We start from the raw sequence: 10,752 nt of genomic DNA, 5'->3' as shown, positions 1-10,752 counted from the left end.
AAAGAAGATAACATAATAGCACTAAAAAAATAGTATTATTGTTATTTGTTCTGCTTTTACCCTTTTAAATATGCTACAGAATTCTTCTTCTATTTTTAGAAACTTCAGAATATTTAAAGCTAGTTTATTGTTCCCTCTCAGTATTCTCCTATGGCTAAATAGCCTAAGTTCCTTCAGTTTTTCCTCGTCAATATAAATTCAAATTCCTTCTACATCTTAGTTTCTCTCTTTATTTCTTTTTGCATATGTAGTACTAAGAACTGGATGCATCCCTGTAGATTTGGCTTGATAAACTAGTCCTCGAAGTGTGGATGGAATAGGGCAGTGGAGGAAAGATATTCATGCTGGAGAACCATGTAGTAAGCAAAGGAGAAGTCATAATACATCTGTCATGTTTACCAACATATGGGCCTCACTGGCTACAAACATAATCATATGGGGGAAAAAGAATTTTAAAGAGGAAGCATTGTGAACTCCTGTAATCATGTGACTATAGATTCTATCCAATGTAAAGAAATACCAACATAATTGTCATTAGAGATCGATCTGTCTTTTGAAAGCAAGCAACCACAGTATTTATGTGAGCTACAAGCAAAATGTCATACATACATACTATAATCCCTTTTTTCTTTTTTTTTTTTTTTGAGACGGAGTCTTGCTCTGTCGCCAGGCTGGAGTGCAGTGGCACGATCTCTGCTCACTGCAACCTCCGCCTCCAGCTTCAAGCGATTCCCCTGCCTCAGCCTCCTGAGTAGCTGGGAGTACAGGCACGCACCACCACGCCCGGCTAATTTTTTGTATTTTAGTAGAGACGGGGTTTCACCATGTTGGCCAGGATGGTCTCGATTTTCTGACCTTGTGATCTGCCCACCTCGGCCTCCCAAATTGCTGGCATTACAGGTGTGAGCCATCGTGCCCAGCCCATCCATACTATAATCCTTTTTTGCTCCCCTAGAATTGTCCCAACAGGACGCTGGAAAACTGGAGATTATCTACAAGCTACACATACCCTGGGCTTTCAGTGGCTGTTGGCTATTGCAGTCCATTCTGGTTGAAAGAGGTTGGTGACACGGTTACCTTGTCCTATCCTAAGAGTCACAACTCAGGAGATTCAACCTTCAGATTTCCTTTATTCCTGACCCCTTTTATTCTGGCCTTCTGTTCTTTCTTCCATTCATTCCATATAGTATAATGCTTAGAATCTGTTGGTGTTCATCCCCCCCACCTCTACTAAGTATTAGTTGTGTGACATTGGGCAAATTATTCTACTTTGTAACTCAGTTTCGTCTTCTGTTAAAATGAGGATTTTTTTTACAGTACTTTAACAATAAATTGTGACCGTTAAATGAGATAATATATCTATAGTCCTTAGAAGAGAGCCTGGCAATAATAAGCGCTATTTATGTTAACTGTTATTTTGAGTCATTATTATTCATACATTCAACGAATACCACTATGCTAAGTACAGGGGATGTGTTGGTACATGGGACAATCTCTTACCCCTAATGGTCACATTTCTTCTGATTTTTGTGAGACATACAATGACTTTCGAATCTGACTCCTGGATGCAATTTCAGAAGCTGCTGTTGGTAACTGTGGATGAGGCACTTGCCCTCTCTGAGCCTGTTTCCACATCTGTAAAATGAGGATTAATAAAATCTACTTGGAAGATTTGTTTTGACTATTAAAAAGACAAAATATGCAAATTATCTGGCACATTTGGAGTCAAATATACTTTCCTTTTCACAGTCTTGTGGCCACATCTGAGGCTAGGGAACTCCACTCTGAGCTTAGAAAACAGTGCTGTCTTCTTAAGTGCTGGGGAGGAGTAAGAGGGTACTGCGGGAATTCATCTGCAGGAAGGGTAAAGCCCAGAAGGCGTGGGAGGAGACAGAGACAGGAGAGATGCAGGGACCGCCTCTGGCCTACAACTCCCGGGATGCTCCGGGAGCGCCCCGCCCCGCCCCACCCCGCCCGCCGCGGCGGGCGCTGCCCACCCGGCGGAGCCGAGCGGCGTGCAGAGGCTACAAGTGCCGTGGCTGGTGATTGGGGGACTTTCTCCGGGAGAAGTGCCGGGAGAGCGCGCGGTGCTCGAGGCGCACCCGGTGGCCGAAGCAGAAGGTGAGTGGCGGGGAGTGGGATGGGATGGAGGCGTTGAGTGCGACAGTGAAAGCTTTGGAGCTTAGTAGAGCTGGTGCGTGTATCTGCGCTCCTTGTCCAAGGTGCATTCTTCGTCTCCGGGTAGTAGGCGGATACATTCGTATCTCGGGTGTTCCAGTGGGCGCAGGGTTCACCAGAAATGGATCGCCGGGTTTCTCGGCGACTGCTGGGGGCGCCGCTGCCAGGTGCTTGGGGCTCGTTCTTGGCTGTGCTCGCACAGGGCGCATCCAGAGGTCGCCTTCCCGAGACCAGCCTTGCCTGTGTCAGTTTGAAGCAAATATTAATGCTTTTAATTGATGATAGATGGACGAGGGAAAGTGCATGTCCCCTCGCTTTAAGGTGCAATGTCGTTAACTGGGCTTTTAAGCAGATCAGAGGAAAAAGAGGGAGAGAACGGAAGAAAAGAGTCTTTAGCTGGTCCCCTGGGATTATCCATTCTCCACTGAGAATGGAAGCCCCGGATTAGGGAGCTGCAAAGGAAATCGACTGTGCTGCTAGCATACCTCCGGTAGCACAAGCGAACAAGCGGGAGTAGCTTTTCTTTAAAGAGAGGTAGAGGCGGCCGTAGGGAATTAAGTGGGGATTTCTCTCTTCTTTTGTTACAAACCGAAAGTCTCAAAGAACCCTGCCGATTTTATCCAAGGTAGGCTAGTGTGATGAGTTAATTTTACCAAAGGTTAATCAGAGCCCCTAATGCCTGAGAAAACTGGAAGAAGAGTTATCCGTAATTGATGAAGCGTGTTACCATCACTTCATTCATTGAGGGATCCTTTAGTGGGGGTTTGTTCTGGTTTAGTAGTGATTCTTTTGCCCTGTTGTTTTTTTCTGTTTTCATTGTAGAGAAACTCCGATAACAGGAGAAAAATGTTTTCTGTTTTGCTTTGTTTTTTTGTTTTGTTTTAAACTCTTATGGGTAGCAGAAAACATGTCAATTCCCTCTCCCATATTTTGAGTTGCCAGGTTGACCTTAGGTGACCCTTGCCTGTGTTTCTGTTACCAGCTTTGGAGCTGTGGATTTTGAATCATAAGAAGCCTCAAGCTGTTGGGTTAAATCAATTATCACCCTGGATTTGGAAGCAAAATAAAAGGAGCCTTTGGTTAAAATCTCTAATGATAGTGGAAAGTGAATTTTTATTCCTTAGAAACATGGCAGAGGCAGAGAAAGGCAGATGGTTTTCTGCTCAAACCAAAGTTCTTTCCCAGAAATGCCCCTTGCTGCAGTGGGGGGTGAGAAGTGACATGTTTATAAAAGTCCAGAGGTAACCTTGGAAATAGCTTCTCACCTATTTGCCTCCACAGAACTCTTACTCTTTGGGTTTATAGTTTGTCTTTTATTATCAGTTCACTTCTAGATTGGGTTTGTAAAACTATCCAGATGGTCAATTTCTTGTGCATGTGTGATAGCAAAGCATGCAGAGAGGGAGGAACACAGACCTAGGGAACGGGAGTAACAGATCCTGCAGGTGGAGCAGGCAGGTGTGTGTGGAGGACTGGGTTGGCCCATTGTATTTTGCAGGGATTGCAGTAAGGTCTGTTGCCTGTATGCTTTGGGGTCCAGAACATGCTTCCCCCGTGGAGCAGTGAGGGAATGGGGCTGAGTAGAAGCACAGTGAATAAGCAGCATATGGTCTTGTAAATACAGGGCTGTGTCACTAGGGTCATTGGATGTATGAGGTGTAAGGTTAGTAGAGGCAGCTGATTAAGCTGGCCTTTTTCATCTACTTCAGAGCTATGGAATCAAAATGCTGAGTTCCTGCCCAGCTGATAGGGGTGTATAGTCATTCACTGATGGTGATGCTCCAAAGCTAATCTGTGTTAGTATCTGCTCTGAACTAGGGAGAGTGTAAACACTTACAGTCTAACTGAATTAACAAGTCTATGCTTCCCCAAGTCCTCCAGAAAATCGACAGCTCTGCTAAAAAGGGCTCTTGCCTTTCTCATTTGTCTTTTTACAGGAAACTTGCCTTCTCATTTGAGGGATCCCTTTGCAGGAATGCGCGAGTCCTTGGATAAATCTGGCTTGGTGACGGCAGTATTCTTTCTCAATAGACACTGCCACTTCCTCCACGCGCCTTTCTACCCTGACTTAGGTTTCTCAGTGTTAATCACTATGACAAGTGAGAGCATTTGCCCTTTCCACACTTTCCTGCCACTAGGTATCCCCTCCCTTCTTTTGCCTGTTTAAGGTGGAAAAGGGGCTAAACAGGTGCAGCTGTGAAGGAAATGGGGACCCCAGGAGCAACACTCCTAGAAGTACAACCTTAACTTCTGTTGGGTTCTTATCTAACTCTGTTGCTATTGGCAGACTTTCCGGAAGCTGCTGGGGGATGTCTGACTAGCTCTCATGGAGCTCCACTACCTTGCTAAGAAGAGCAACCAGGCAGACCTCTGTGATGCCAGGGACTGGAGTTCAAGAGGGCTGCCTGGTGACCAGGCAGATACAGCAGCCACGAGAGCTGCTCTCTGCTGTCAGAGACAGTTTGCATCCACCCCAAGAGCAACCGAGATGGAAGGGTCTAAACTTAGTTCTTCTCCAGCATCCCCCTCCTCCTCTCTGCAAAACAGTACTCTTCAGCCAGACGCCTTTCCACCAGGACTTCTTCACTCAGGGAACAACCAAATAACAGCGGAACGAAAAGTCTGTAACTGCTGCAGCCAGGAATTAGAAACTTCTTTTACCTATGTGGACAAAAACATCAACTTGGAGCAGCGGAACCAGAGCTCGCCATCAGCAAAAGGGCATAATCACCCTGGGGAGCTTGGCTGGGAAAATCCAAATGAGTGGTCCCAAGAGGCTGCCATATCTTTGATATCTGAAGAGGAGGATGATACAAGTTCAGAAGCCACGTCTTCAGGGAAGTCTATAGACTATGGTTTCATCAGCGCCATCTTGTTCTTGGTCACTGGGATCTTGCTGGTGATCATCTCTTACATTGTCCCACGGGAAGTGTCTGTGGACCCCAACACTGTGGCAGCCCGGGAGATGGAGCGCCTGGAGAAGGAGAGTGCGAGGCTGGGGGCTCACCTGGACCGCTGTGTGATTGCGGGGCTCTGCCTCCTCACGTTGGGGGGCGTCGTCCTGTCCTGCTTGCTAATGATGTCCATGTGGAAGGGGGAGCTCTATCGTCGAAACAGATTTGCCTCTTCCAAAGAGTCTGCAAAACTCTATGGTTCTTTCAACTTCAGGATGAAAACCAGCACGAATGAAAACACTCTAGAACTGTCCTTGGTAGAGGAAGATGCGCTCGCTGTACAGAGTTAAAATTCTGGTTGTGAATATCTTGAGAGTCTGCCTTGGCATTTTATAATATGAAAAAAGTTAATTTATAAAAATTCACAATGCAATTTATTTGCCTGGCAAGAAAAGTTTATTTCACAAACCAACAGCCAGTAAGTGTTTTTGTTCTCCATGTGTCTTCTATTTAGAAGAAAAGCCATGTAAGATGTATAAGAAACCACAACCAGCCACACCTATCCTTCTGAAGAGCTGAAGGCTTAATTAATCTGTAATGGCCAAGAACTTCTACTTCGATAGAAAAATATTTCTAATGACCCAGTATACAAATTATTTCTTTTACACAAATATGTGATGTTATTCTTTGGACACCAGGTGGTCCTACACACAGTAGGATCAATTGCTAATCTGCTTTGTGAAAAAGAACTAAGCACTAATCAGTAATAAGGCTTATATCTAATTCTCAAAGGTGCTTATCCATTTTCTTGCTAAATTATCCTTCTTGTAATTTGGCTAAACACTAAAATATGGAATTTTTAGTTTGAATATTTTGAAGTTTGAGGATGTTGGGCTTTTCTTATTGTAAAAAATGTTATGTTTGAAATTATTCCTCTATTCAAAAATGGTAATTAAGTCATTAGGATAAACTTTCTAATAAAAGAAAATTGTGTAAATCGTTGTAAGACCAATGTGAATTTAAACCACAGCTCTTTTTTAAAATGAAGTCAAATTAGTTACTGATACAAATTTTATATTTTGTGATTTTGCCATCATACTGGTTATCTGTGCTCTTGAAGTCTGCTGGTTCTCACACCAAAGAGGCAAGGCATGGGACATTTTAAATATATTTCCAGACATCTAAACATCTAGACAGGCCTGAGTCATGATTGGCTCTGGTGTGCTTCCAGGTGACATCTTATTATTGCTGTTTGGGGAACACCACCAATATAATTACAGCTAGACTTTTGGGGACTGTGCCTAGCAGGCTGTATCACTTGCTGTAGGCCAAGCAACAAGCACTTCCCTCATGGTAGCAGCAGTCCTTAAGCCCAAAGCCAAAAAAAAAAACAAATAAAATGGAAAGAGAGAGAGATTCAATACACTGATTTAATGGGGACTGTAGTCATCATCAGAACTCACCTCCCACTCACAATGGTCTAGATGTCATTCAGCAACTGTGAGCTCTTGCCTCATAAAGCACAAACTCTTCTCTAAGAGCAGCATGATGAGCAAGATGCTCACTTTGCAAGACATACACTGGGTGTTCATAGTCACAGACCGCCTCGTTATGGTGACGGTTCAGAAAAGGGATGGGAAATGCAGCCTCAGAAATGCCTTACATTTTGCAAATCTGCCTGGAGGTTTTTCCAACCTGTGCTGTAAGAGTTGTTGTAACTTCCATGATTGCGTTACCAGGATCAGGGGGTCATTCTTAAAGAGGACAGGAGCTGGGAATTGGTATGAGACAGCAGGAATGAGGAAGTAAGAAAGTGATTTCTTTGCAGATTTTTAAAGTTTGTGTTGTTGTGGACAACTGTGGAATGAATACATAGGTGACTTTGGCAAAATGTGTGAATCAGGATATTTATGTGGATGAGCTCTCATGGGTGTCAGAGATTGATTTGATGAGTGAGATATGCTGCACATGACTAAGGGTTGAAGTGAAATACAAAAAGCGAGGCTCCGAAGATAGTAAAAAGAGAGGATGGGCATATGAAAGAATTATTAGGTAAAAATGAGAAATTATATGGGCATCAGAGGAAGCTAGATGTAGTTAATTGCCTTATGTTATAGAGCAATACTGATTACTGAAAAGAAAGAATTGAGATGACATAAACATGATTTTTGCTTTCCGTTGCTGTTTCTTTGTGCTTTTTGAACAAACTTTGTTTTACTGTGACTCTCATTTCATGATTTTTGTTGAGGCTGCCTTACCACTAGTATAAGTTTTATATTCTGAAGATTTCTAAGTCCAGCTCTAGCCTGCTTAAGGATCCACTTTGGATGATGTTGAAACAAGAAGGAAACGATCTGCTGAGTGAGTAGGTCTGAGCTGTGTGTTAAAAAAGGAAGGCATTAAAAAAAAGAAGGCATTAAAGAAAAAACTAATGTTTATTCATAGAAGCTAAATGAGATCAACTGAGTTTTGGCTTTATTTATTGGTGAAACAGGATTAATTAGACAAATGGCAGACTAAACTGAATTAATGTGGAATCGATTTTCAGTTTATGAAGAGGAGTTTGGGAATCAAGTGTTAGGAAGTCTTTTCACTTGATAATAAAACTTTTCATGTGGAAGCATTTAATGAATCTTGCAGGGCTACCAAATAATATAAATGTGATCTAGAGGTAACATTTTGAAAAATGGTATTTTGGAAAAAAAAATTCAATGGGGAAGAAAAAGACCTAACACATCAAAATACATTTCCTTCCTTTTCCCTAGAACTCTAGAATTTCCTTTAAAATTTAAAATTGAAATGAGGGAAGTAAATGCACACTTCAACATTATTTAAATCTGCTAACATATAGAGCACATCTGTTTTAAGGTTCTACTTATCTGAGGGCAAACCATTACACATTACATGATTTAGAAAATCATCTGAATGACTCCTTTTGGGCTGTGGTGACATTATTCAGATACTTGCCTTAATCGACTTTCCCTGGGTATTTGGTTTATGTAGCCCTTATCCATCCTGGCAGTGCCTGAATTCAATATGAAGATTACTTGAATTTAAAATAATGGTAACACAGGCAAAGAAAAGCCATGTGCTTTATTTCCTGTTGTTCCCAATCTGACAAAGAGTGTTTTTGGCTCTAGAGGTACTTTGGCAAGACCAGGTGATACATTCTACAGACATTGGGCATACAATACCCATGGTGTTGGTCGTGCATCCTTCATGGAGATTTATGACCTTCCATCTGTCTCTTCAACATGGTGCTGGTTGTTACCTATGAAAGTTTTTATTGCTAGTCCTAGAGGAGAAAAACATAGTTCAGTGGTTCTAGCTCTTTAGCTTATTTACATGGTTTTAGAAATCTAAACTCAGAGTCATCTTCCTAATCTCAATGAGAAGACAGCTCGTCTTTCAGCAGTGTGGCCCAATGGGGTGAGTTACAGAAAGAAAGCTGTCTTTCTTCTTTATTACTGGGATCTACACGCTGCTGATGGATGACTTCAGGCTCCTAATATCTTTATAAGCTAGTTCTTTTTAGGGCACCTTAAACTGTTAGTGGTAGAGTTTGCAAAGAGTTTTCTTTGCAGTGCTGTGTGTCCTTCCCACCCATTGGGAACTCTTAAAGCAGATCACGTAATAAGATGTACTGGCCCCTCATATAAAGAACAGCTTTTCTTCATGCTCCCCACTGTGTAGGTGATTTATAGTTCAGAGGAAGACAAGACTGCTTGGAACCATGAAGTTCTTGGAGGCCATGGTTGCTTTTACCCACATGACTGCTATAACCCTTGATTCTGTTCTATCAAGTTACTTGCCTTAATATCACATGCTTTGCTGTCTGCTTAAAATATGAGTCCATCTCCCTCATACTTATTTGTTTTAGGGGCCCAATTGGACCAGTGCTGGCACATGCCCTTCAAAGTACAACTTCTGAAAAGAGACTGCACTACCAAACTTATGTGTGCCTTTACCTCAGTCCCCCAGGATAAGGGGTGACTTAATCCTGGTAAATGAGTGACTGAGCACCATGCTAGTTAAATATTGAGAATTAAAAGCCTGAACCCAATGGCTCTACTTTTTTTTTTTTTTTTTTTTACCACTTTCCAACAAGCAAAAATTCTAGGCAGGAGCATGTGAACATTTTGGTCTTCATCTTTCACATGTGCAATGGTAGGTGTATGCAAAATTTTACTTGGATTAATTGTCTAAAGTTAAAAAAGTGTTCTATATGTATATCTCTTAGGAGAAAGTTTTTCAACCTGAAGGTCAGATTTCACTGCAGCAATTAATGCCATCAAAAAAACGTGGTCTGACAAAAAAGATTCACAACCTTTGCCAGTGGTTCACCTATTACAGCAAGATATAATACTATCAATACTTACTGTTCTCTGTAATGGGTTTAACCTTTCCCAGAATTGGACATAAAGAATGACTATGATGAGAAGATTATAATGAACTCTTACTGGCTTTTCCTAGTCTAAAAAGAGTACTTAAGAAAGAGAATTAACATATCATTGTCTTTTGGCTGATTTTTAGCTATATCATTTTTTGGTTCGTAATATTCTGTAATATCTTCTCCCAAATTTTATAAGTCTTGGGAAATAATTTGGCTGCCTAGTGCATTGACACTGTAAAAAGCAAGATGTTATTTTAAACACATAAAACTGATTTCAAGAATCTGTGGCTTACACTTGAGAGTGTACTCGTGGTTTATGTTTGTGTGCAGATTTATGTGCACTCAAGTCTATGTGCATTCGGACTATATAGTTATACAGCTTTAATATCCAAAGTTGTTGTTAGAATAATTTTATTATAGGAATTTGGCATGCCTTACTGTTGACATTAAGAAGAAGAGAAGTGTTTAACAAGTCATGAATGAAGAATTTGGAATCAGCCTCAGAATGAGATGCCATAATTATTATAAACCTGTTTTGGTTGTTCAGCCTCCCACAAATGTTTACTGATTTGTTTTTTAACTTCTCAATTTCAGGCTCATTAGAGTGTGAGATATTTAGAAGTTATTTTGCCGTGGATTGTCATTTTATTTCAGGGGACTATGGGGAGTATATTCCTTTGTTTCAAATTTGGGTAACTCTCCTGTGTTTCAGGAACAGCTCTCCCTATTTTTTCACTGCCATCTTCAGGCTTCCTAGCCAGGCTCCAAACAAATATCATGTAAGAAAGAAAGATGAATTATTACATATTGTGTATTTAGAGTTTGTACCATGTGGTTCTCATCGTGCTTTTAATTTTACTTTTCTTGCCAAACAAAAATAATTTGACATTGATTATGTGCTTTTTGATATTTTCAAGGGCAATTAATAAGGTTATGAGCTGTTTCTTAGGGCACTTGATGCCTTATATGTTAATAGCAAGTGTGTCATATCATTTTAAAATAAAACTATTCAAATGCTTTATTGTGTTTATTAAGCTTAATTTAATTTGGAATCTGTAATGCTGATTTGGTCTTTTAAAATTATATTTGAAATTATTTGTCCAAAAAAAGTAAAATGAATATTTACCCCTAATTTAGGTTTGTCATTCTTCTTGCTACCATTTCACTATATAATGTAGACTGTGCCTTATTTTTTGTTGTTTTATAGGAAATAGTACAAGTTATTTGGGTTTCTCTAAATTACTCAGTATTAAACTTAGAGTATACATTTTATGATATGGAAAAATA

The 10,752-nt window shown here is 40.9% G+C and overlaps 1 protein-coding gene across 1 annotated transcript; it reads left to right on the top strand.

Moving 5' to 3' along the window:
* Nucleotides 1-1,978: 1,978 nt before the first annotated feature.
* TMEM74 (transmembrane protein 74) lies at nt 1,979-10,484 on the top strand. Its single transcript, XM_003256108.3, has 2 exons — nt 1,979-2,121; nt 4,466-10,484. The coding sequence occupies exon 2, from the start codon at nt 4,505-4,507 to the stop codon at nt 5,420-5,422; it is 918 nt and encodes a 305-aa protein (XP_003256156.1). The 5' UTR covers nt 1,979-2,121; nt 4,466-4,504; the 3' UTR covers nt 5,423-10,484.
* Nucleotides 10,485-10,752: the final 268 nt, after the last annotated feature.

Source organism: Nomascus leucogenys, chromosome 16 (assembly GCF_006542625.1).
Source record: "Nomascus leucogenys isolate Asia chromosome 16, Asia_NLE_v1, whole genome shotgun sequence".
Taxonomy (NCBI): Eukaryota; Metazoa; Chordata; class Mammalia; order Primates; family Hylobatidae; genus Nomascus; species Nomascus leucogenys.
The sequence above is the reverse complement of the archived record's forward strand: the minus strand, read 5'-3'. Positions and strand labels throughout refer to the sequence as shown.